The sequence below is a fragment of the Acomys minous genome, assembly GCF_964271855.1.
Source record: "Acomys minous genome assembly, chromosome: 11".
In the NCBI taxonomy this organism is placed as follows: domain Eukaryota; kingdom Metazoa; phylum Chordata; class Mammalia; order Rodentia; family Muridae; genus Acomys; species Acomys minous.
Window position 1 is genome coordinate 68,249,338 of NC_140492.1, and position 27,850 is coordinate 68,277,187.

Below are 27,850 nucleotides of genomic sequence, written 5' to 3' on the forward strand. Positions count from 1 at the left end.
TGAATTTTGTACTACTTTTCTTTATTCTGTATATTTCATGTTTTGATTATTATGTGGCAAGAGGACCTTCCTTTCTGTTCAAATCGATATGGTATTCTTTTTGTTCCAAGATATATATTATTTTATTAATTTGTTCTTGTTATATCTCAATGCTTATCCCATCCCTTGTATCCTCCCATTCTTCCCTCCCTCCCATTTTCCTCTTATTCCCCTCCCCTATGACACTTCCTGAGGGGGATTTCCTCCCCCTGTATATGCTCATAGGGTATCAAGTCTCTTCTTGGTAACCTGCTGTCCTTCCTCTGAGTGCCACCAGGTCTCCCCCTCCAGGGAAAATGGTCAAATACGAGGCACCAGAGTACGTGAGAAAGTCATATCCAACTCTCCACTCTACTGTGGAGAATGTTCTGACCATTGGCTAGATCTGGGTAGGGGTTTAAATGTTACAGCCTGTATTGTCCTTGGCTGGTGCCTTAGTTTGAGTGGGACCCCTGGGCCCAAATCTGCCCATCATAATGTTCTATTTGTAGGTTTCTAGGACCCTCTGGATCCTTCTACTTTGCCATTCTCCCATTCTTGTCTCACCTAGAGTGTCAATAGGATGTCCTCCCCTCTGTCCCAGCTTCCTGGTAATTGAAGGCTTTCGTGTGACATGCCCCTTGGGCTAATATGCAGATATAAGTGAGTATATACCATTTGAGTCTTTCTGCTTCTGGGTTAACTCACTCATTATGATCATTTCTAGCTCAATCCATTTATCCACAAATTTCAGGAATTGCTTGTTTTTAATAGCTGAACAATGTTCCATAGTGTATATGTACCACAGTTTCTTTGTCCATTCTTCTATTGACGGACTCTTAGGCTGTTTCCATGTTCTGTCTATTGTGAATAAGGCTGCTATGAAAATGGTGGAGCAAATTTTCTTGTTGTGTGCTGGAGCATCTTCTGGGTATATTCCAAGGAGTAGAATAGCTGGGTCTTGAGGAAGCCCTATTCCCATTTTTCTGAGATAGCACCAGATAGATTTCCAATGCTGCTGTAAGAGTTTGCATTCCCATCAGCAATGAAGGAGTGTTCCTCTCCCCCCCCCCACATCCTCCCCAGCATGTAGTTTCACTTGAACTTTTGATCTTAGCCATTCTGATGGGTGTAAAATGGAGACAACTTCCTGAACACCAACGGCCCAGGCATTAATGTCAAAAATCAATAAATGGGACCTCATGAGGCTGAGAAGCTTCTGTAAGGCAGGAGACACTCTCAAGAGAACAAAGCAACAGCCTACAGACTGCTAAAAGATCTTCACCAACCTTACATCTGACAAAGGTCTAATATCCAAAATATATAAAGAACTCAAGAAATTAAACACCACCAAACCAAATAACCCAATTGAGAAATGGGGCTTGGAACTAAACAGAGAATTCTCAACAGAGGAATACCAAATGGCCTAGAAACACTGAAAGAAATGCTCAACCTCCTTAAACATCAGAGAAATGCAAATCAAAACAACTCTGAGATTCCACCTTACACCCATCAGGATATGATATTCTTTATGCTTTTCACCCACTAATAGCCATCTCCTTGTGTATATCTGGAAATAATCAATAATCACAAGACATTAAAATCGTTAGTTGAACAGAGTCCTGAAAATGCTGTTTCTGTTTAGACTGCCTAATTGGAGGAACTGAAAATGTCAAAGTATACATTAAAAAGTAGCAGTTTTGGGTTGAGGAGAGAGCTGTTAATGAAGTGCAGTGTCTGTAAACCAGAGCTGCTGAGTTTGATGCCACAGCACACATAAAATCCGGGCATGATTGTACATGCACATGCGCATGGCTGAGGAGGCAGAATTTTCATTGTCAGTTTAAGGTTTGCTGAAAAAACAACTTTGAAGGACATATTTGTCTCTTATTTCAGTGAGACACTCTTGTGTGGTGGACAGCATCCAAGGAGGAAGAACACTGATATCCACTGTTTTATAAACACACACACACACACACACACACACACACACACACACACAGAGAGAGAGAGAGAGAGAGAGAGAGAGACAGACAGACAGACAGACAGACAGACAGACAGACAGAGAGAGACAGAGGGACAGAGACAGAGAGACAGAGACACAGAGAGAAAGAGACACACAGAGAGAGAGAGAGAGATCCCTTAAAGCAGTCTTTGTACCAGATGTGCTGCTTGCGGTACTTACATAAATAACTCAAACTTTACACAGGTGTGGATAATAGAAAGGATATACAATGCTTTGTCTTTAACTTCAATTAGCCATTGGAGAAATATATACCCAATTTTCTACTTGTTTTAGGCAGTGGATTTATTTCAATTCAGATAGCAAAAGAATGTACTTGCTACTGATCTCTCCATCTCTCTCTCTCTCTCTCTTCCTTCCTCTCTCTCTCTCCCTTCCTCTCTCTCACTCTTTCTCTCTCTCTCTCTCTGTTTGTGTGTCTGTGTGTGTGTGTGTGTGTGTGGGCACGTGCTCTGCCTATTCCTGTGTGCAAGTTTGAAGGGAAGAGGAGAATGTTGGGGTCTTATTCTATCCCTCTCTACACTGTCCAGTTGATGTAAGGTGTCTCACTGAACCTGGAGTTAGACTTGAATTCAACAAGCCACCATCTTGCTCTGTCTCTGCCACCCACAGTACTTAGGTTACAAATGCATGGCCAGGTTTTTTACCTGTACGGTGAGAATTCAAGCTTAGGTCATTGAGTGTGGCCAGCATGCACTCTTATTGTCTTAGCCACTTCTGAAGCTGCTGACTTTTTAAGAAAATAGAACTGTGATTTAGTCTTTCTTGAATGTTTTATAAATTGAGAAATGTTAAGCTCACAAAGACAACCAAAATCTTTAAAAGGATCTGGTGACTTTGAATTGCATAAAGGGAGACATGTCACTTAATATATAGGGAATGGATATTTCACCAGAGTTTCTGAAATAAACAAACCCACCCATTACTGAACATTTTTATTCTAAAGGATCACAGACAAACCTGACCCTGATGTTCCTGGGCCTACAAGAGAGGACAGTGACAGTATTTCTGCTCTCGAGGTAAAATACTCATTTGTGAAATATTTTTTCTTATAAATTTGTTAGAATACAAAGAAGTGTACCTCTCTCAATTTTGTGTGGAAAGTTGTTCAGAGGAAACCGTTTTATAGATGTGGAACTTTGGGTAAATTCCAAGTGAGCAGTAAGTCCTTGAAGGTAGTGTAGCCAAATAAGAGAATGGAGTGAAAACACATAGTGAGTGGAAGATTGAGCACAGCTCTTTTTTCATTGAGTATATTTGATGTCTGGCTGAGGATGCTTTGCCTGAATAAATTCACATTAGTATGATATTGAAACATGACTTGATAATAGACCTGAATATATTTTATGGGTCCAGTTCTTTTAGTGAGTCAAGAATTTCTCAGGTGCTTCTACTAGCAGCATAAACACAGGTAGGTTGTATCTTGCCTTGGGCACTCCTATTTAAGGATTACATGACAAGAGCATGTCCTCTGTTTCCTTCTTGGCCTCTGTATTTAGCCTAAAAAGAAACTGTGCATCTTTAGCCATTTGTAATCTGTCCATCAACATTTGCATTATGAAGAGCTTGCACTATGTTTTTTATTTGATTCCACTAAGATTACATTTAAAATTCCTCATCCATTTAAACACTATGTGGGTTTTCTCCAATTAATCAACTATTTTGGAAGGGATGATTCATACTACAGAGTAACATTTTAATTTTTAGTATGATTGCCATTAAAAAACATACTGAAACCACTTGTGCCTCATCCTATGATTAGAAATATTAGGAGAATTTTATTTAGAAAGTACATATTCATTTCAAAGCTACTTCATAACCATGACCTGCTAGAGGTGTGTTCCTGGATCCTGAAAGTGAGTGTGTGTATAAACTGTAAGTTCTGTTGTCATGATGTTTGAGTGTGACTAGTGGACAAATAGGTTACTAAAGCAGTTTCCCAGGTGCTATGATAAGGATGTCACTAGTAATTAGTTCAGTGTTTATTATTTAAAGGAAAAAAGAAATGGAAAATAATGTTCACTTTCACATGAAAGGTGACAAAGATTGATGAAAGTGTTGCTACTAATATAAATAATCAATCTTATAGATGGTCTGGAAATGTTAAAGCATAAGTTTAGTCCAAACCACAATGACAAGGCCAAGATTCTAAGTTCATCATTTTCTTCAATTCGAGGCTAGTGTAAATATTTTTACTTTGTAGTGATTGATGTTCTAGTAATATGTGAATAGATAAGCATATTTGAAGATTTCACTGTTAATTTTTCTTTACTATTCTATTGTCCATACCCCATGACTACTAAAAAATAAAGTAGCTTTGAAATATCTGAAGAGCCAGAAATGAAGACAAACAGCAGTGAATGTGTGTCTGTAAAACCTCTATCAACGTTTTCACATCACAGCAAGCTATCCAGAACAAGTATAAAGAAAAGATTTTAAAACCTTTTTAGAACATATTCAGCTAATGTTTGTCCCCAGAAAGAACCTCTACTTACTTTAGGTTAAAAAAGAACTATAGCATAGAAATATTGATAAACATAAAGTATTGCATTCTATGGTAACCTGAAGGTAAATTTTATTTTCATAAACAGCTTTTATACTCAAGGCACTTTTGTTGGTTTGAGTTCCCTTTCTGCTTTCATGTGTATAATTTCCTGATAAGGTGAAGGTGTGCTCAACTTTGAGACAACCTCAATGGTTGCACTTATGAGCAATGTGACACTGATGGCCTGTAGGCTAGATCTGAGGAGTAGGACGACCTTACTGGGGCCTGAAATCTGTAGTTTCATGTTCTGATGGACTCCTGCCAGGTTCTTAGAGCTACATCTGCCTTGTGGTTTCAATTGTCTTAAGTCAGTTTTCAACATTTCAGATAGAGTTGTGTAAAATCTTTTAATGGAAGGATCTCTTTGACATGCTAAAAACCATAAAATTCAATGTTTTACAAACTTAATGTATACCTATGTTTATTTATTCCAATCTGTACTGTTATTTTTTGGCTTGGGTTTTGCTTCTATTCTAGGCTAGTATAATTTATTATCATTTTTCCATGATAGCCTTTTGTGAGTAGCTCAGTATATACAGAGACATTTTATTCTTAAACACTAATTTGTTAATATTTTTGCTGTGCACATACCACCTGAAGCTGAGGAACTAAGTCATTTTGAAAACAAATACTCCTAAATGAAAACACCAGCAGAATACTTAGCAATGATATCAAGAACACTAACCATCCATCTTCTAATCAGCAGAATGCATCTCCAGACTCAGCAATAAAGATACTTGACAGAGAGTCTGTGCCTCCGAAACTTCCTCCTGGGAGGACACTCGTGGGGATATGTTGATGGAGCAAAAGAACACTCGGGAAGACCAACCCATCAAAGAAGAAGCAACAAAGATGGTTTGTGGTCTCTCTAAGAATACTGAAGATAATGTTCTTGTGGAAGAGCACCTACCTAGGACCGCTGAAGAGGAAACACACTCCACGGTAATCCTCACAAATTAGAAAACTACTGTTCTATGGTAATAACCACACATATTTAGGAAGCCATTTAACAACATCTGCCTTTAGCAAGACTACACCATTAGCTTCCTCCCTTGAGCCTGTCACTTCCCAAGCCATTGCTTTTGCTGTGGTTTTCAGTGCTAAGAATGAAGTCTTGCCTGGGGAACAGGTCTCAGATACAATTCAAAACAGGTTGATTAGTCCCTTACCTTTGTGCCACTTTTACAACAATGTGTAATTTTTGGTGTCTTGGTTAAAAACCATGTGGCTTTTATTGCAGGCCTTATGATCAGGATCTCTATTCTATTCTAGTGATGGCTGAGTTTGCCTCTGTGTCAGTACCATGCTGATTTTATTACTATGACTGTATAGGATAATTTGGGATCATGTATGGGGACACCCTCAGTATTGTTCTTTTTCCTTGGGATTATGTTGGGTATCCAGGCTCTTTTGTGCCTCTATATGAATATTAAAATTCTTTTACCAGTCTCTCTGAGGATGCCACTGGAATTTCAATTAAAATTGCATTGACTCTCTAGATGACTTCTGGTAGAGTGCCATTTTTCATAATGTTGAAATCTGCCAATCCATGACCATGTAAGATATTTGCATCTTCTAATATTGTTCTCATATTTTTTCCTTGTATCTCAATTCTTTCATTGATGAGGCCTCATCGACAAGGACGGTACTTTTATTTCTAGATATGTTTTTTGAAACTATTTATAATGGAGATGTTTTCAGAATATCTCTCTCAGCACACTTGTAATTGGTATATAAATACGCTATTCATTTTCTAAGATTATTAGTTATTGTATTTGCATTATCCTTGCTCTTTCTGTAATATTATTTTTGTTGTGTCTTTTGCTTTTTTTGTATTAGTGTATATTTGGATTCACAGAAGGAATTTAGAAAGGCTTCCTCTGTTACTTCTTTTTTTTGGTATTTCAGTAATGTAAAAAGGACTGACTATAAGTCTTTACATGTCAAAGAGAAATCGGCTGTAAAACCATCTGAGCGTGGCTGGGTATTTTTCTCCAGGCAGAAGCTTTTTTGATAGTCTTTAATCTTCCCATTTGCTACAGCAAAATTTAGCCTGTTCATCTTAGTTTGGTTTAATTTATAGTGATTTGGAGAATCTGGAAATTGGTAACTAGAAATTTGATATTAGACATTTGCTTAAATATAGTCATTCCAAAGAGCAGTGGTTTATTCGCTATAAAGCAATGAATCAGGTAATGGAATTAAAAAGATACGATATTTCTGCAGTTAAAGAGTTAAGTATGAAAATAAGTGAAAAATGCTGGTCTTTCCCCCTCTATCATGATTTACTTTCAATGTTTCAGAAATCTGTCTAGGCTTACTTATTTCTATTTCATTGAGGATTTCATATAATGTCCTTTGATCACACTCATCCCACATGTCTTGAAGATTACATCTCCTTCTGAACTGGCTCAATTTTGTATCATCATTGAACCCCATTTCTTAATTGGGTTATTTGGTTTGGTGGTGTTTATTTTCTTGAGTTCTTTATATATTTTGGATATTAGCCCTTTGTCAGATGTAGAGTTGGTAAAGATCTTTTCCCAGTCTTTGGGCTGTCACTTTATTCTGTTGACAGTCTCTTCCGCCTTACAGAAGCTTCTCAGCCTCATGAGGTCTCATATATTGTTTGTTGACTGTAGAGACTGGGCTGTTGCTGTTCTGCTTAGAAAGTTGTTTCCTGTGCCAAGGAGTCAAGACCATTCCCCACTTTTTTCTCTAAAAGAATTAGTGTCTCCTGCCTTATGTTGAGGTATTTAATCCACGTGGACTTGCATTTTGTGCATGGTGATAAATATGGATCTACTTGCTTTTTTCTACATTTCAACATCCAGTTAGACCAACACCATTTGTAGAAGATGCTGTCTCTTTTCCATTGTGTGGCTTTGGCTTCTACATCAAAAATCAAGTGCCCATAGGTGGATGCATTTATTTCTGAGTCTTTAGAAGGATCCCATTGATCAACCATCCTATTGCAATGCCAATACCATGCTGTTTTAATTACTGTACTCTATAGTACAGCTTGAGATCAGGGATGGAGATTCCTCTGGAGGAACTTTTATTGTACAGGCTTGTTTTAGCTATTCTAGGTTTTTTGATTTTCCATATTAAGTTGAGAATTGAACTTTCAACATCTTTAAGATTCGTGTATATATTTTAATAAGGATTGCATTGAATCTGTAAATTGTTTTTGGTAAAATGGCCACTTTTACTTTGCTAATTCTGATCCACAAACAAGGGAGATCTTCCCATCTTCTGATATTATCTTCACTTTCCTTCTTCAGGGACTTGAAGTTCTTTTCATACATGTATTTTACTTGCTTAGTTAGAGTTACTCCTAGATACTTTATATTACTTATGTCTATTGTAAAGTGTGTAGTTACCCTAATTGTATAATGAACTTTTTAAAAAGCAGACATCTTCAAAATAAATATATCAATTAAAAATGGAGAATGGAATTCAACAACAATAAAATTTTGTTTTGGTTCTGGTTTTTTGACACAGGATTCCTCAGTGACATGGGTCTGGCTGTCCTGATACACTCTTTGTAAAACAGCCTGGCCTCAAACTCACATTGGTCTCACTGCCTCTGCCTCCTGAGTGCTGGGATTAAAGGCATGCCCCATCATGCCTGGCCTATGTCATTGTTTATATCTGTTCTTCCCAAACTATTCTTTGATACATTAAGTTTTCCTTAGAAGTGTACTTTGGGTCTGTATTGCTTAGACTTATAGAGGTGAAGAATCAAACATAAGCTAACTCGTTTACACTTCTGGACCTCAACTCATCAGCTATAAAATGAAGATAACTTATGTCCTCACTGTAATAGATTATTATCTAACTATTTTATTTTTGTACATATACTCTAGTTGATTTTTATTCAGTCACTTTGCTGAAATTGTTTATCAGCTGCAGGAGTTCTCTGGTGGGATTTGGGAGGTCACTCAGTGCATCATTATACCATCTGTGAATAGGGATAATTTGACTTCCTTCTCTCTGATGTGCATCAGTTGATCTCCTTTAGTTGTCTTATTGCTCTAGCTAGAACTACAAGAACTATATTGAAGAGATATGGAGAGAGTGGGCAGCCTTGTCTAGTCCCTGATTTTACTGATATTTCTTGAATTTCTCTCCACTTAGTCAGATGTTGGCTATTGGCTTTCTCTATATAGCCTTTATTACCTTTAGGAATGTGCCTTGTCCAACCAAGGAAAATACATGCGGTAAAATTTAAATCCCTACCCAGATCTAGCCAATGGAGAGAAGATTCTCCACAGTTGAGTGGAGAGTGGGGTATGACTTTCAAACGAACTCTGGTGCCTCATATTTGACCATGTCCCCTAGAGGGGGAGACCTGGCGGCACTCAGTGGAAGGGTAGCAGGTTACCAAGAAAAGACTTGATACCCTATGAGTATATACAGCGGGAGGAAATCCTCCACAGGAACAGTCATAGGGGAGGGGAGTAAGGGGAAAATAGGAGGGAGGGATGAATGGGAGAATACAAGGGATGGGATACCCATTGAGATGTAACAAGAATAAGTTAATAAAAAAAATTTTTAAAGGGATAAAAAAACAATAAGGAACGTGCCTTGTATCCCTGATCTGATCTCTCCAAGACTTTAAACATGAATGGGTCTTCTTAATCACAGCATCAGAAAGCAAACAGAGGAGTCTTTTGAGTTATCATTCCAACGTTATCCTACAGCTCTATTGAGAAATTAGAGCTCTTTGGAGATTAGAACTAGAAAAGATTTTACCCTCACATATTTCTTTTGTACACACTAACTCAACACCAAATCACCAAAGAAGAAATAGCTGCTTACACAAACTGAATCATAGATATCTTCAACAAGTAGATTTCCAATGTTTTATATGGAATTGACCCAAGTGTGTTTCAAGCTATGTCACTGAATAGTGTCTATCTGTGTTCTTATACAAATGTCTCCATCTATATAAGGCACACATGTGTATCTGTTTGCTGAAGATTTAATTTTTGCTTTATCTTCTAATTAATATTTTTAAAATAATGATATAATTGCATCATTACTCCCCTTTCCTTCTCTCCTCCCAAGTCCTCAGTGTTGCAATCCTTTCCTAGAATAAAACATTGGGTTCGTGTCCAACACTAAAACATCCTTGGACTTCATTTGTACTATAAACATATTTCCATAGAGCATATAGTGGTTGTGTTTGGTAGGTCATACATGAGTGTCAATCATATTATATCTGTCTCTTTATTCTCATGTCAAAAATGTCTCCATGACATGGCATATTTATGATTCTATGATTCTGTATGCAATCCATATCAGTCCTATCTGAATTCCCATCATACGCCTTTGTATATATATTTCTGACTAATGAGTTCCATATAATGTATCTGGAAATAGTTTATGAGGCAGAAATACCCACTTGTGAAATATAAAAATTCTATTTTATAGTAATGGAGAGATAGCTCAGAATTTAAACTCATTACTGTTCTTTCCAAAGAACCTTGGTTTGGTTTCCAGCCCCCACATAGTGATGAGCAGCCAACTGTACTTGCAATTGCAAGGGATATGATGCCTCCTTATTGACTCTAACTGTTCCAACACATACATGGTGCGCATGAAGACAACCAGGCATACATATACAAAGCCACAAACTCTCTTTTCTTCCTTCCTATTTTTATTGATAATATTTATTACATCTCAATTGTTATCCCATCCCTTGTATCCTCCCATTCCTCCTTCTGTCTGCTTTCACCCTATTCCCTTGCCCTATGACTGCGACTGAGGGGGACCTCCTCCCCCTGCATCGGATCCTTTGTATCAAGTCTCATCTTGGTAGCCTGCTACCCTCCTCTAAGTACCACCAGGCCTCCTCATCAAGGTGAGGATGACAACAAACTCTTAGAATCTAGTAATTTCCTGATAAACATTATCTTCAGACTATCTACAATTGAGGCAAATTACATTCTGAATATTTTACACTGTCTCCATTTTACAGTGTCCCTTGAGGATATATGTATGGTAAGATAAAGCCTCTTGATTGACTGACTGACATTATGAACAGCGTGTCTGTAATAGCTAGCACATGAGAGTAAGTGAAAAAGCATTCATTCCTCCGGACTAAAATTTGTAGTCTCATTCTATTCACACACACACACACGCTAGGTTTATAAAATTAGTTCTTTCTTCATTTCTAATTGTCTCCAGTGTGTGTACAAGAAATAAAATCAACACAGATACACTTACTTTGGTGGCTCTGCAAAAAGAGCGTGTAAATATTTACCTATATATTATGCATACATATTTCTATATGATGTGTGTATGTATATATGCATTCATATATATGCATACATATAAGAATTAAAATGGAGTTATCTAAAGCAGGGTGACAAGGACCCTTATTAAACACCACAGGTTAACAAATACATATCCTATTTTCAAGACTGGGCCAGCTTAGAGTTGTTGAGGCACCAAAGACTCTCTAAAGTTACAGGCTACTGCGCACACTGCCTACTGTCTATCTCCTCTCTCTACTAGAATTAGAACAGTGTAGAAACTGAACTTGGTACACATGTGTCCTTGAAAGTAAATATAGGAGTTCGTTTTTCTTTTTGAATGTATTTACTGATTTGGATCCTTAATCATTTATATAATTTAGTTTTACTGATGTCCAGAAAGATATTCACATGTACAGTCTAATTTTTAGGTAGGGGTGTGTGTGAAATCTGTGATCAAGAACTGGTTTGTAACCATGAAATTATGCAATTCATTCTTCTTGGAAAATTTACCATATCATACTATAAGTGTATTTCAAGCAATACCAAGAAAGTTTGCCAATTCAACATTTCCCCCTATGTTAGATAATGCAAATTATTTTCAGCCTAGTCGTCTGTGAGTAGAAAAAACGAAGAAGCAGGACTGTTAAAATGTGCTTCCTACCTTTCCTATGTGCTTTCTACAACATATAAGGACCAAACTGTTTTGAAAACATGTGTGTCCAAACAAGAACAGAAACAAATCTTAGAATAAAGCCAAGCAAATTAATCTTTTTTCTCTTCATCAGCAAATGACTGAAGAAAAGAAGAAACATGAAAACAAAGATGCATATTTTTATTTTTCAAGACATTATTCTGTGGAGAGGAACAAGGACAAGAAGGAGGAAGCTGATAGGCACCATGCAGAACAGAAGGAACTCCTCAGAAAGGACATAAAGGAAATCCTGAAGGAGCTGTTGGCCATACATGAGGATGCAAGGATGAGGGAACTCCCCAACAAGGTTATAAATGAAATCCTGGGACAACTCAGGAATGAATTAAGGCAAATCTTTATGGAGCAGGTGGCTCTACTGCTAGAGCCGGTGGAGGAGACACTGCAGGAGCTGAGGAATCAGCAGCACTTACAACTGAAGGAACTTCTCAGAAACAAATTGAAAGAGATGGTTCACGAACAGATTAAACATTACCAGGATACCATTTGTCCTAAAGAAACACCACGACCTAACACTTCCAAAAGAACCTCAGACTTACAGGTAGGTCCCCCTCATTGGAAACACCTGTGCTTCATTACAGGGGAAAGAAACACCCTTGTGCCTGAGCCTGCAGTCAATAGCACAGAAATACTGAAGCTGGCAAAGTTCTCGGCGCCAAGCATCCTGCAAAGTGGAACAATTGGTAACTTAGTTCTATGATTTTAACTTTTCTCTGCTGACAGACAAAGCAGGCTCCTGAATAAGTGCCAATCCTTAGAAAGAGAACCTCACCTTCATCAACGGTACCTGTGGAGGTAGTGTGTCAGTCTGTTTACTCACTACATGGGCACAAGAAGACAGTAGACTGCATTAGGACTTGAAGTAGCACAGGCAGCCCAAAGATATGCACAACACTGTGACAGCGTGTAGTCTGAGTGAAACTTGTGTGTGTATTGCCTGCTGCTCGAGTCCTTTGGACAGAGAGTTGTATTTGTTTATCTCTCCTCCCTGGTCTTTTAAAAAACACTTTACACTGATGCAGAGCTATTTCAGTTTAACAGACTTGATCTCTCTGACAGTTTCTGTTCCTATGTTGTGTTAATTTACCTATATCTCACTGAGTAATAGGCATATATGGCTATATTCAGCAATTATTGTACACAAACCTTTTTGAATAGACACCTTCCTCCCATCTGAAATCATATAATTAAGTGTCTCTAGCTGTTGAACACACTCAATAGAACTCTGTGATCTTAATATCTGGTGTGGGGTCTCACACGCTGTTTATATGTACTATTAAGAATAATGTATAATTTTCCCCAAAAAAGTTATTCATGAGAAGGAAAATTTGTTAAACTTGCTAAACTTTTTAAAATAGTAAGCTAAATTTTAAATGAAGGAAAAATCCTTGTAGTACTTAAAAGTCATTTATGCTGTTTCTGTGTATAGTTAAGAGAGTCATCAATTTGAGACATAAATATTATTAACTTGAGAAAGATAAATATTGTTTAATAAATACTCCTGAAGAGCAATATGACAAGCTCTTTGAGGAAAGAGGGAGGTGAGCTGATATCTTTACATGTGAGAATTTCTCTTTCATGTTAGAACCCATGTAATTTGTGTTTTGGGATATGTGACACATTATGACATAGTTTCTTCCAAACAACACTGACACAATGAAGGTCATGTTCGTGAGTTTTAGTTCATTGAAGAAGATAAGGCATTTTCCATTCTTAATCAGAGCTTAGTGATTTAAGACAGAATGGACATATATAAAGAGTTTAACTGTTAAATGTTAAGTGCCTTTTCCTTTCTCTGTGTTTATACCCTGTGACTTCTGAAGAGAGTAATTTTAAAAAACTATCATATAAAAAATGAACTTCTGCTGGGAAAACAAGCAAATTGACCCTCCATCTTCTATCCTGCAGAGAACATCTCTAGAAGAAGAAATGAAGAAAGACTATGAAGGGGGCCATGACAGTGCCCCTCCATGTTCGCAAGAGTCCCTCATGCAAACTGAGGCAGAAACTGTGGGCAGGCAGAGAGACTCCTACTGTGAGCCTATAAAGGAAGGCATCAAAGAAGCACTTTGTGAGTCTTTTGAAAACAATGAATGTGATACAAATTTGAAGAAAGAACTGCCTCATATCGCTAAAGGAAAAAAACAGCTGAAGGTAATTACTTCTAATTTAAAAGCAATGGATTTCTTGTGCATAGGAAGATGCATCTGTAAGCGTCTGTCTACAGAGCTGCAGAGAACATCTAGACAACAGGACTGTAGCTGTGCACATGGTCTGCATTTCCCTGGTCCAAGGAACTTTCCCTCTCACCTTGTAGAGCTTCAGTGAAAAATGTTAGGCTGTAATGAATAGGACAAATGTGACAATAAGATCAACGCAGTGACTTCTTTTATAGTAGTAATACAGAGAAATAATAATAAAGACCAGTACAAGATTTACAGTTTAATAAAAGAAACTATTATGTGTTCCAGACAAATAACACCATAACCTTAGATACTGGATCTTAGGCATCTTTACCAAAAAGGTCATGATTTCCATCATTCAAAGATGGGAATTCTGTGACTTTTAAAAAACCATTTGATTATAATGGAAACCCATATGTAACCAGGTGACTGGATCCCTTGACTTTACTGCCACTGGTGTTCTTATTTAAAATATTTCCCTTCACCTTTTTTTCTGTTTCCTCCTCTCTATACTCTTTAACAATTGGTTCCATGGTGAAAGGCACAAGCAGCTGTGTGTTTACAGCATTGCTACATGTCTGCCATGATTGGTCAGCATCCTTTCCCTAACCCAGCCCTGGCTTCTGTTGACACAATAGAGTTAGGGACTATCATTTGAACCCTTGTTCTGCAGACCACCGTCCTCTGCAGAAACACCCTTGCCTCTTTCCAATAAAGGCTCATTTCACACCAAACACATTCATAATTCAGCATAAGCTTGCATTTTAAGGGTAAATTATAGTTACAAATGTTTTTCTGTTTGAATCCACATGCTCTTGCACAGGCCACTTCCTCCTTTCATACACATGCAGTTGTTTCTTCAAGGCCTCTGTCAGATGTTGTCTCCATGCTAACATAGATCAGCTGGTCAACTGCATTGAAACACAGAAGGAGGGGACAACCTGGACTCCAGGCCTCCCCCAAAGCATCTACAGTCACCCTGTTGTAGTTTTAACATGTCTCTCCTTCTGGAGAAAACAGATTCACTGAATGATGTTAGGAACCACACTATAGTATTTTACATATTTGATTATACTGAGGGAAACTGGTAAAGGTCATCAGATACCGTGCTCATTATCTCATGTGCATGTTAGGTCATGTTAGAAGGTGACACAGTGCAGATACCCTACATGCATGCAGGACACTGTCATGCTGTCTAATCTAAAGGATACTTTAGTCTGTGTTCTGCTACCACTTAGTCTCCCTTGGGAGGACAGTCTTGTTTGGTTCGCTCCTCTCTTTAAACTCATCAAAGCGATTTGCTTCTGCCCTGAGCTTTTTCTTCATTTAGTTTTGCTCTTTCTTTCCATTTCTGACTCCATGGGTCTCTAATTTACTTACAGCTTTCTATGAAGCAGTTTTCTGTGGCCATTTCCTTCATTTATTTCCCCAAACATTTACAACTCCCAGCCTCTTCTCTTAGAAGAAGCAAATTCATTTTGTAATATATGATTGGTGAATGTAAACTATACATTATATCTATTAACTGTATACTATATTGTATATAATATAAAGCAAAATTGTTTTGCTTTTCGATGTTGATTTGGTGATTTGGGTCCTGAATAACTTAGACTTGCCTACTACCTACTTATTTATAAACAGAAAAAGGGATTGACTGCACTGTAAGGGATCAACATTTTTAGGTAAAGTAAGGCAATATCTTTCACATGAGGTGTCCTTCGTGATGTGAAAATCAAGTAACTTAGGTTTTGGAATATTTAACAACTAAAGTAATTTTATTTTAAACACTGTAATCAATACTAAGTTTAAAATGCTGGTTCATGTTTTTTTCTTACACTAGATGAAAATAAATTGTTTTCACTTTTTATTAATAGCTAGTGATGGTGTGGGTAGCAGAGCACTTATGAAGGTCTTCAACTGATAAATATTAAGTAGGGGCTCCTTTTCCTTCATATATACACTACAATATATAGGGACAGAGTCATTTAAAAAACATCTCCGAAACATGAAATGATGTATCTTCTCATTTCCAGAAAATACATGAAAAACATAAACTAAAGAAGACACGTGACGACAAGTCCGGACAGTCAGAGAAGCCTGCTGCCAAGACAGCACAGGAAGTAGAGCAGGAAGACAGAGAATCACAGTGTGCGCATCTCAAGGAAACCATTAAAAAGGATTTCAAGGAGAAAATTTGTGAAGTGATTGGAAAACATGAAAATACTGTTTGTCCCAAGGAAGAAAGTCAACTTCATATCTCTAAGGAAAAGACAAGATCAAAGGTAATTCCAATAAAAAAACAGCACATCTTATTTGAGGGCAAAATGCATCTGCTAGCCCTTGTCTGTAGTGCTAGAGAGTGCCCAGGACACAGCTTTGTGCATGGCCTGCATCTCATTCACACCCACATTCACAGCTGCATTCTTCTTACTTATGCTAAAAACGGTAAGTGAAAATAGACTATGAATATAAAAAACAAAAGTTTACAAGCTGTTTATACAATTGAGGGAAATTCTTATAAAATAAACATCAACAATGACAACGGCCATGATGAGAAAAGACTTATAGAGTGGTTACACTGGAAATGAAAGGAACTAACATGCCTGACATGAAGGTGAGTACATTAGAAACTACAAAATAATCACCTAGCTAGAAATTCCATATTGGCTATGTCCAAGGTGTAGTAAACCAAAGCAATGGTTTCCATAACTTAAAGACTGGGAAGCAGCGTGTGATTCTACTGGAAAGCCCTGCAACACTTCATAACTGAATCCATGGCTCTTCTGCCTCTGCAATTTCACATCCTATAGTTCACAATTCTTTGTAGACATGCATTTATGTATACATTTACAGATACATAGATCCTTGTACTGATGTCACTTTTCTATGTAAGGCCATCTCCCTCTACTCTACTGATTTGACTCTTTATTCCAAGTCCTCTGAGTCCCACAAATTTCTCATATCAAAGTAAAAACAATGCTCTTACTTTTGTCTGCCTATTACTCAATCCCGTCAGCTCTTGTCTCCATCTTTTCAATAACATCATATATCATCAAATAACATCCTACAAATTATTTTGAAATACTGAACCATAGCTAGTCATCAATAGCTCCAACTATTCTGCATAACCCAGCCACCAGGTTCGGTGCTTGTATCCTGTCTTTATTGATGAGGAATACATATTTCTAAAATTTATTTAATTTAATGTTTGAGAATGTTATATATGCAAATAATAAAATTTGATCAGATCTAACTACACTTCAGGATCCCCTCCAAATCTTCCTTGTTTGCCACCAAATCTATTTTTTTCCCAAAAGCATGTTTTCTATACAAAAAACAATCAGGACACTTTGTGTGCAGGGAGTAGGAAAATGACTGGGTCATGTGCAACTTCATAGGGCTTTATTCCTGAAGGAAACTGACTCCTCTTCCCTCAGCAGCTATAAGTAACATAAAGCTCCTCACCTAAGGGTGGGACTTCATGAGCATAGCCTTCAATATTGTTGTAATGTTGATTGACCTGATGGTGTGAATGGCTTAGGCATGTGTTCATAGTTACTGTGAGTTCCTCTGTGCAACAGCCCTGTCATAGGCATCAAAAACTCTTTTTTGTTGTTGTTGCTCTTTCTGGACAGCTGCTGCCAGTGGCTCTTACACTATTTTCTTCCCTTTATTCTAATATGCTCTATAGACCCATAGATTTCAGACTGTGATATAGAGAGCTGTGTAATGGAGAGGGGAGCACTCCATAGAAACTTATCCTATGTATACTGCCAAACTGGTGTCGTGAGTTTTTGAAAAGTGTTCTGTAGGTTAAGGAAAATCATCTCTGGTGGTGGTTGAGAGATGCACTACACAATGTGCCTAAGGGTAAAAGTTAGGCAACAGTTTAATAGTATTTCCATATAGGAGGATGATAATAGTAGGATATCCCCTAGGGACTATGCTCTAATCAGCCATGAGTGGTTGGCTCAGTCATCACAACGAGCTATGAATGCTTGTGTAACATTGCATTCCAAATTTTTATTATATATTTGGTGCTGTTGCATATAAATTTATATTTAACATATATACAATAAACTACAGCCAGCAAGAAGGACCATGAAACAAATAAGAATTATAGAAATATTACATTCATAGTATTTTTCAACCTTGAAGTAAACATCTTCCCTTTCTTCATGAGTCTACAACTCTGAATGCCAATCGGTATTTGTTGAATCCATCCCTATCAACTTAAAATTTTCTATCTAGACCTAAATACATCTTAAATCCTTAGCAAATAAGATTAATTGTAAAACTAAACTATCTGTCTGCAACCCCATAGGAACTAGAGAAGGAATAAAATGAATTATGTGAATAAATAGGAAGTATAGGTTAGCAGTATCCAAATTGAGAAAATGACAGAGGCTGTTCACTGCCTAGACAGTCACCCAAACTCCCAATAACATTGGAGCATCATCTTTAGCCTTCTGGCCCATTTTATCTGGAAGACATATTTGTGGAACAGGAAAGTTGTGGACTTGCTTACCATGTCTTAGCAGTGTCTGGGCACTGAATCTGCCTCCAGGCAAGCTTGCCCACTTTTAGTCTGAATTCTGTCTGTGGTAGAAAGGAGAACATTTTTCCCAGTGGCTGGTTTGCCACATTTGAAGCCATCTCCATAGGAGGTTCTTTGATGTTCATCAACTTCTCTGAGGAAGGCTTGGTGTTGTCTTATTCTCAAAGGATCCTTAGGATCATAGAAACATCTTTAAATGCCATATTGTGTAGGTCTCTGGGGTTTTGGAGGTTCTTATCCAACTCTACCTTATCTATCTATAGAATTGTATCTGTTGGTCAAAGCTAGGGTGTGCACTCTTGTGAAGAAAATAGACTAGTAATTGATATGTCCATGAGTTGATCAACTAACAATTAACTTGTATTACTTAATCATCCTAAACAGTCTGCAATAGCACCTTCACAGTATTGGAAATAAACCTTGTGTTATAATTGAGGTGTATAGGTACACTAACTCCTATTAGAGCTGAAAATATTTAAATCCATGTAAAGAAGAATTGTGAATTTGAATTCAATATCAGTTAAAGTTGCAGAACCCTCATCAATGAGAGTTTCTAGTCATAGTTAAGGAATTTAACCATGTGCTTTTTCAGCCAGTGTTACAGACTTTTACCCTGTTGGTGAGGCATACATGGGTGTCAGTGTGCAAAGAACCCAATGTTACTTCTTTATATCACTTACTTTGCCTCTATAATTACTTACAGACACTTTGTTGTAGAACATGACAAAGACATTACTGTTTACAAGATTATTAGTACTGACTTGAATTGAGGTTGTCTGAATTGTTGATAGTATTCCTTAGAAACATAAGTTTAGGATTCAGGATGTCACTCAGCTTTAGAGAACTTTGCCCATGAACATGAAATGTGTCTTGAAGTCCTCCCTCTACAAGAAAGTCCTACTGAATTTGTACTATAAAAGTTCTATTTCCACATCAATATTTGTAAGCTTAATTAGGGGAATACTGGCTACAGTTCAGGATGCTACACCTAGTGTCAACAAAATGTACAACACAAAGGATTTGTCATAACTTCCAGCTAACCTTGATCTTTACAATATATTTATATTGTAAGTTAGTCTTACTCTGTATATGTTTTTGTAACCCATTTGTTTATTGTCTCTAAATGATACATGAACCTTCACATTAAATATTTCTTTGATAGAAATAGCAATGTGAGCACGGTGTCACACACCAGAATATATTTCCACATATCAACTAGGTATTGTTATGGAAGTTATATACAATACAGTCATTGCAACTAGACCATGGAAGACCTGCACTCTAGGCACCAATTTTTTCTAGTATTCTGTAAAATAAGAGGACAAAAAAAGATATAATCAGGTACAAATAAACATAAGAGTCATGAGGTTGAATCAGTCGGAGTAACCGTTCATTCCCTCACCTACAGAAAATCACTCTAGAAGAAAAAATAAAGAAGAAACGCAATGTTGAATGCACATCATTACAGTCTCGGTCTTCTATGAAATGAGATGAGGCAACAATACCCGAGCAGAGAGAACTGCAGCATGAACTTCGTAGAGAGCACATCAGAAAAGACTCAAAGGAGATTGTTTGTTCAGAACTTGAGAATTCTGAAAATATCATTTCTCCTGAGAAAGAACCCCCATCTGATGGCTCAAGAGGAGCAATAAATGTAGAGGTAATCCCACCATGTTGAAAAGTAAGATTTTTTAGTGTAAGATATGAGATGTTTCTGGAGGGCTTCCCTCTGCAAGGCTGTTTATTGTTCAAGACAAAAGGAACCCAGCCTTATCAATGTTCCTGCGTTTTTCTTACAGTCTTCATCACAGAAGTTCCTTTGCCAGTCATCATCTTTTTTTTTTGTTATCAATTTACTCATATTACATCTCAGGTGTTAGCCCATCCCTTGTATCCTCCCATTCCTCCCTCCCTCCTGCTTCCAACCCTACTCCCCTCCCCTATGTCTGTGACTGAGGGGGACCTCCTCCCCCTGTATATGCTCATAGGGTATCAAGTCTCTTCTTGGTGACCTATTTTCCTTCCTCTGAGTGCCACCAGGCATCACCATCCATGGGACATGGTCAAATATTGGGCACCAGAGTTTCTGTGAAGTCAGATTTCCTTCTCCTCTTAATGGTGGAGAATGTCCTGTCCATCAGCTGATCTGGATAGGGGTTCGCAGTTTACTGCCTATATGTTCCTTGGCTGGTTTCATTGTTCGAGGAGGACCCTAGGCCCCAGACCAGCCTGTAGTTTTCCAGGACCCTCTGGATCCTTCTATTTCCTCATTCTCCCAGGCTTCTCACACCTAAAGTCTCAATAGGATGTCCTCCCTTCTGACCCACTTTCCTGTAGGTAAAGTTTTTCATGGGGACGTACCCCTTGGACTAGTGTCTCGATATAAGTGAGTATATACCATTTAAATCTGTTTGCTTCTGAATGAACTCACTCATTATGAAAATTTCTGGTTCAATCCATTTGTCCACAAATTCCTGTGTACGGACTCCTATTATGAGCAAGGTGTCAGTAACAGACATCAAACTAAGTGGGAGTAAGGAGATCAGTCACTGGGGTTAGAGATGTAGTCTCCTTTTACCAGTCCTTCCGGCCAATTGTAGAGAATTCCTTCTGCCACATGGTCTCCAGGTGTCTTCAGTGTCTATACTGAGAGATGTAAAAGGAGCAGAAATTCAACACAGTGATTCTTAATATACTTTATAGACACATAATTGTCTGTTGCTGTGAGAAGACACCAGGGCCAACTTGTCAGGGAAAGAATTTGAATTGCAGATTGCATACAGTTTCCATGGCTCGTGCCTGGGTCCTCAGCAGCAAGTAGGCAGGCAGGGTACTGAAGCAGCAGCTGAGAGATTGTATCTGATCCAGAAGCATGAGGCAGAGTTGGATTTGGGAAGACTGTCAGTGACACACCTTCTTGTACAAGACCATGCCTCTGAATCGTTAGCAAAAAGACTGACCAAGCATGGACAAAGTATTCAAAATTATGAGCCTTCTGGTCTCATTCATTCAAACTTCTGATGATATTTCCACATATCAAATAGATATTGTTATGGAAGTTATAAACAATACAGTCAGTGCAACTAGACCATGGAAGACCTGCACTCCATGCACCATTTTTTTGTTAGTATCCTGTAAAGTAAGAGGACGAAATAATAATTTAATCTTGTACAAGTAAACATATAAGTCATGAGGTTGAATCAGTCGGAGTAACCGTTCACTCCCTCACCTACAGAAAATCACTCCAGAAGACAAAATAAAGAAGAAACTCAATGTTGAATGCACATCTTTACAGACTCGGTTTTCCATGAAACGAGATGAGGCAACAATACCCGAGCAGAGAGAACTGCAGCATGAACTTCGTAGAGAGCACATCAGAAAAGACTCAAAGGAGATTGTTCATGAACAACTTGAGAATTCTGAAAATATCATTTCTCCTGAGAAAGAACCCCCATCTGATGGCTCGAGAAGAGCAATAAATGTAAAGGTAATCCCACCATGTTGAAAAGTAAGATTTTTTAGTGAAAGATATGAGATATTTCCGTAGGGCCTCCCTCTGCAAAGCTGTTTATTGTTCAAGACAAAAGGAACCCAGCCTTATCAATGTTCCTGATTTTTTCTTACAGTCTTCATGACTGAAGTTCCTTTGCCAGCGATCTTTTTTTTTTATTGTTGTCAATTTACTCATAATACATCTCAGGTGTTAGCCCATCCTTGTATCCTCCCATTCCTCCCTCCCTCTTCCTTCCCCCCTACTCCCCTCCCCTATGTCTGTGACTGAGGGGGACCTCCTCCCCCTGTATATGCTCATAGGGTATCAAGTCTCTTCTTGGTGACCTATTATCCTTCCTCTGAGTGCCACCAGGCATCCCCATCCAAGGGACATGGTCAAATATAAGACACCAGTATTTGTGTGAAAGTCATATCTCCTTGTCCACTTAACGGTGGAGAATGTTCTGTCCATGGACTGATCCCGACAGGTGTTCGCAGTATACTGCCTATATTCTCCATGGCTGGTTCCATAATTTGAGGAGAACCCCGGGGCCCAGACCCGCCTGTAGTTTTCCAGGACCCTCTGGATCCTTCTATTTCCTCATTCTCCCACAGTTCTCACACCTAAAACCTCAATAGGATGTCCCCCCTTCTGACCCACTTTCCTGGTAGGTAAAGCTTTTCATGGGGACGTACCCCAAGGACTAGTGTCTCGATATAAGTGAGTATATACCATTTAACTCTTTTTGCTTCTGGGTGAACTCAGTCATTATGATAATTTCTAGTTCAATCTATTTGTCCACAAATTCCTGTGTACGGACTGGTATTATGAGCAAGGTGTCAGGAACAGACAACAAGTTAAGTGGAAGTAAAAAATCAGTCCCTGGGGTTAGAGATGTAGTTTCGTGTGACCAGTCATTCAGGCCAATTGTAGAGAATTCCTTCAGCCACATGGTCTCCAGGTGTCTTCATTGTCTATACTGAGAGATGTAAAAAGAGCAGAAAATCAACACAGTGATTCTTAATATACTTTATAGACTCAGAATTTTCAGTGGCTGTGAGAGGACACCAGGGCCAACTTGTCAGGGAAAGCATTTGAATTGCGGATGGCATACAGTTTCCATGGCTCGTGCCTGGGACCTCAGCAGCAAGGAGGCAGGCATGGCATTGAAGTAGCAACTGAGAGATTGTATCTCATCCAGAAGCATGAGGCAGAGTTGTATTTGGGAGGATGGTCAGTGACACACCTCCTTGAAGAAGGCCATGCCTCTGAATCCTCAGTAAAAAAAAAATAACCAAGCATGGACAATGTATTCAAAATTATGAGCATTCTGGACTCCTTCATTCAAACGTCTGATGATATTTCCACATATCAAATAGGTATTGTTATGGAAGTTATAAACAGTACAGTCAGTGCAACTAGACCATGGAAAACCTGCACTCTATGCACCATTTTTTTGCAAGTATCATATAAAATAAGAGGACCAAAAAAAATAATTTAATCAGGTACAAGTAAACGTAAGAGTCATGAGCTTGAATCAGTCAGAGTAACTATTCACTCCTTCACCTTCAGAAAATCACTCCAGAAGAAAAAATAAAGAAGAAACGCAATATTAAATGCCCATGTTTACAGCCTCGGTCTTCTATGAAACGAGATGAGGCAACAATACCCGAGCAGAGAGAACTGCAGCATGAACTTCGTAGAGAGCACATCAGAAAAGACTCAAAGGAGACTGTTCGTGAACGACTTGAGAATTCTGAAAATATCATTTCTCCTGAGAAAGAACCCCCATCTGATGGCTCGAGAAGAGCAATAAATAAAAAGGTAATCCCACCATGTTGAAAAGTAAGATTTTTTAGTGTAAGATATGAGATGTTTCTGGAGGGCCTCCCTCTGCAAGGCTGTCTATTGTTCAAGACAAAAGGAACCCAGCCTTTTAAATGTTCCTGCGTTTTTCTTACAGTCTTCATCACAGAAGTTCCTTTGCCAGCGATCTTTTTTTTATTGTTGTCAATTTACTCATAATACATCTCAGGTGTTAGCCCATTCCTTATATCCTCCCATTCCTCCCTCCCTCCTGCTTTCTTCCCCTACTCCCCTCCACTATGTCTGTGACAGAGGGGGACCTCCTCCCCCTGTATATGCTCATACGGTATCAATTCTCTTCTTGGTGACCTATTATCCTTCATCTGAGAGCCACCAGGCATCCCCATCCATGGGACATGGTCAAATATGGGGAACCAGAGTTTGTGTGAAAGTCATATCTCTTTGTCCACTTAATGGTAGAGAATGTCCTGTCCATCGGCTAGTCTGGGTAGGGGTTCGCAGTTTACTGCCTATATTTTCCTTGGCTGGTGCCATAGTTTCTGGAGGATCCCAGGACCCAGACATGCCTGTAGTTTTCCAGGACCCTCTGGATCCTTCTATTTCCTCATTCTCCCACGTTTCTCACTCCTAAAGTCTCAATAGGATATCCTCCCTTCTGACCCACTTTCCTGGTAGATAAAGTTTTTCATGGGGACGTACCCCTTGGACTAGTGTCTCGATATAAGTGAGTATATACCATTTAACTCTTTTTGCTTCTGGGTGAACTCAGTCATTATGACAATATCTGGTTCAATCCATTTGTCCACAAATTCCTGTGTATGGACTGGTATTGTGAGCAAGTTGTCAGGAACAGACATCAAATTAAGTGGAAGTAAAAAGATCAGTCACTGGGGTTAGAGATGTAGTTTCCTATTACCAGTCATTCAGGCCAATTGTAGAGAATTCCTTCTGCCACATGGTCTCCAGGTGTCTTCAGTGTCTATACTGAGAGATGTAAAAGGAGCAGATTTCAACACAGTGATTCTTAATATACTTTATAGACTCAGAATTTTCAGTGGCTGTGAGAGGACACCAGGTCCAACTTGACAGGGAAAGCATTTGAATTGCAGATGGCATACAGTTTCCATGGCTCGTGCCTGTGACCTCAGCAGCAAGTAGGTAGCCATGGTACTGAAGTAGCAACTGAGAGACTGTATCTGATCCAGAAGCATGAGGCAGAGTTGGATTTGGGAAGACTGTCAGTGACACACCTCCTTGAACAAGGCCATGCCTCTCAATCCTTAGCAAAAAAGACTGACAAAGCATGGACAAAGTATTCTAAATTATGAGCCTACTGGACTCATTCATTAAAAATTCTGATAATATTTCCACATATCAAATAGATATTGTTATGGAAGTTATAAACAGTACAGTCAGTGCAACTAGACCATGGAAGACCTGCACTCTATGCACCATTTTTTTGCTCATATCCTGTAAAATAAGAGGACAAAAAATAGTTTAATCAGGTACAAGTAAACATAAGAGTCATGAGGTTGAATCAGTCGGAGTAACCGTTCACTCCCTCACCTACAGAAAATCACTCCAGAAGAAAAAATAAAGAAGAAACGCAATGTTAAATGCCCATGTTTACAATCTCGGTCTCCTATGAAACGAGATGAGGCAACAATACCCGAGCAGAGAGAACTGCAGCATGAACTTCGTAGAGAGCACATCAGAAAAGACTCAAAAGAGATTGTTCCTGAATGACTTGAGAATACTGAAAATATCATTTCTCCCGAGAAAGAACCCCCATCTGATGGCTCGAGATGAGCAATAGATGTAAAGGTAATCCCACCATGTTGAAAAGTAAGATTTTTTTAATTTCAGATATGAGATGTTCCTGGAGGGCCTCCCTCTGCAAAGCTTTTTATTGTTCAAGACAAAAAACCCAGCTTTATCAATATTCCAGCGTTTTTCTTACATTCTTCATCAAAGAAGTTCGTTTGCCAGCTCTCTTCTAAGAAATAACTTAAAGTTGTTTCTTGAACAAAGAGTTTTTACGCACATGTATGTATACTTCTTTTTCTTACTTTCCGTTCCCATCAGTGCCCCTTAAGGTATTTTGTTCTATCTCCTCTGTGCTGCATTGTTTGATGATACTTGATAAGTTTTAGAATGTGTGAAGTTTTCATTGAAGTGACATATTGCATCAGCATATTTGACATTGAAGGAAAATGTAGGCTGTTATGTATCAAGTCCCGCTGTGTTGTATAGAAAGAGGAAGCCCTCTCCACATTATTTGCTCTCAAATGGATATGAAGCTTTGCACCCTCCAAATAGCATTACATTGTTTTCAGAACATTCCCTTGCTTAATTTATCTAATTAATTCAGTGGGTATTCTGAGTATCCTTCGTAAGCCAGCATTATGGAACTATGTCTTCTGTTTGTCACACTGGGCAACATCCCTTAAGATGTTTAAATAAAAACTTTAGACTTTCGTCATATTACTCCTAGTGAAAGTAGTCAATGGTTGTATTAGTAACATTCTACTGCTTGCATAAAACATCATGATCAAGGCAGCGTATAGAGAGAAGTGTTTGTTTGTTGCAAGGCTTATGGTTCCAAAGGGAAACCTACAGTGTCATCACCAACATGGCCTCATGCAGACAGGCGATGGGCTGCAGAGGCTGAGAGCTCATATCCTTCTTCACAAACCGGAAGCAGATAGCTCTGTGGAAATTGCACTAGTCTTTGGAAAACTCAAAGCCTACCTGCAGAGAAGCATCTCCTCCAACAACGTCACACCTCCTACTTCTTCCCAAAAATAGCTACATCCAATAGGGACCAAGCATTCCAATCTATGTGAGTATGGGAGCTGTTCTCCTTTGAGCTGCCACAGTGGAGCTGGAACAGACCAGCACTCACACATGTGACATTTATGGTTAAGTAGTGAGAGGCTGGAAGGCATCTTCAGATTCTGTACATGCAGCTCAGCAGCTCCCTCTGCTTTGGGTAATTGCACACTTTTTCATTCATTTCAGAATTCACCTTCATTATTTTGCTATCCCAGGATCCCAGTGGGCCATTTTGAAAGGCCATGGGTAAAGGACTGATGCAGTAGAGTGGAGAAAGACTTCTCTCCCATTTTGAGGATTCTGTAAACTCTAGACCATGTCCTTAAGCAGAAAGGAAGCAGAGGTTATAGGATATCAGTGGCTGTAATAATGACTAAATTACACTGAGCCACAAATATTTTGGGACTGACATCAAGAGTGACATTAACAAAAAAAACATGCTAAAATGAATGGAAATCATAAAATTAATGAACTGTAACATCTCTTAATTTCTTTAAAGGTTGAAGAGAAGTCGACTCATCTGTATGAACCGCATTTTAGATTCTTTCAGCGTAGACTTCCAGCCTTGAGGGCTACTGGACACAGGAAGATAGCTCCTGCTGCCTCTACTGGTGATGCAGGTGACACAGATGCCATGGACAAGGCTCAAAAGCCTGAATTGGTTTGCCCAGTTGCTTTAAATCTTTGCACTGAGCATGAAAGGGGCCAGCCACACACTGACTGTGAGCCTGCTACTGGTCACCTCACAGCTGACACCGTGGATCCTGCTCACGGTGCTGACCTGGCTCTTGACTCTTGTCTTCTTGCTCAAGGCAATGGTAACAGGCTCAGCACTTGTGCTGAATCTGCTGCTCTTTGTGGTCCCCAAGCCACTGAGGACCCTGCTAGTGATACTGACCTAGCTGTTGATGCTGCACATTCAACTGACCTGTCCAGAAAAAGCATGAGCACCAGTACCACCCTTGATCCCGCTGGAGGCACAGGGTTCACCACTCTTCATGTTAATGACACAGAGCTGGATTCTGATTAGTGGGTCTTGGTCCTTTGCTTGCCATGTCTCTGGTTAGTGAAGGGAGCCCTGTGTCCGGATCCACCAGCATAAGTATTTTCATGGAAGTTTTATGGTGCATTGCAGCCGAACACTTCCCTCAAGGAGGTAAACTGGTCTTCACAGTGATTGGCTATCCTAGAGCTCATGTCCAAATCCCAGTGATCCTAACCCCATTGGTCAACAGAATGTATGAAAGGCTTAGTTCTAAAAAATGAAATAGAAGTCCTCCTCGATGTTGGTCTCTGAAGTCTTGTTTCCAGTGTTGGAAACTCTGTTACCCTCACTCACTCTTGGGTCCTGATGCCCACAATAAAAGTTCTTGGCACTCATAGTAGGATTTAA

At 38.8% G+C, this 27,850-nt stretch overlaps 2 protein-coding genes across 3 annotated transcripts in view; one reads left to right on the forward strand and one right to left on the reverse strand.

The window, feature by feature from the left end:
- The window catches only part of LOC311608241 (putative ankyrin repeat domain-containing protein 26-like protein), a 149,904-nt gene that overhangs the window by 103,474 nt on the left and 18,580 nt on the right, over window positions 1–27,850 (reverse strand). The window lies entirely within an intron of this gene.
- LOC311608240 (uncharacterized protein) lies at window positions 5,367–27,608 on the forward strand. 2 transcript variants are annotated; one of them, XM_084800601.1, is made up of 6 exons: window positions 5,367–5,528; window positions 11,638–12,102; window positions 13,470–13,715; window positions 15,778–16,026; window positions 21,538–21,789; window positions 26,957–27,608. In XM_084800601.1, the coding sequence occupies exons 1-6, from the start codon at window positions 5,379–5,381 to the stop codon at window positions 27,485–27,487; spliced, it is 1,893 nt and encodes a 630-aa protein (XP_084656727.1). In that variant the 5' UTR covers window positions 5,367–5,378; the 3' UTR covers window positions 27,488–27,608. The 2 variants fall into 2 exon arrangements, with proteins under 2 accessions (XP_084656727.1, XP_084656728.1); XM_084800602.1 differs by having other exon boundaries at window positions 21,598–21,789.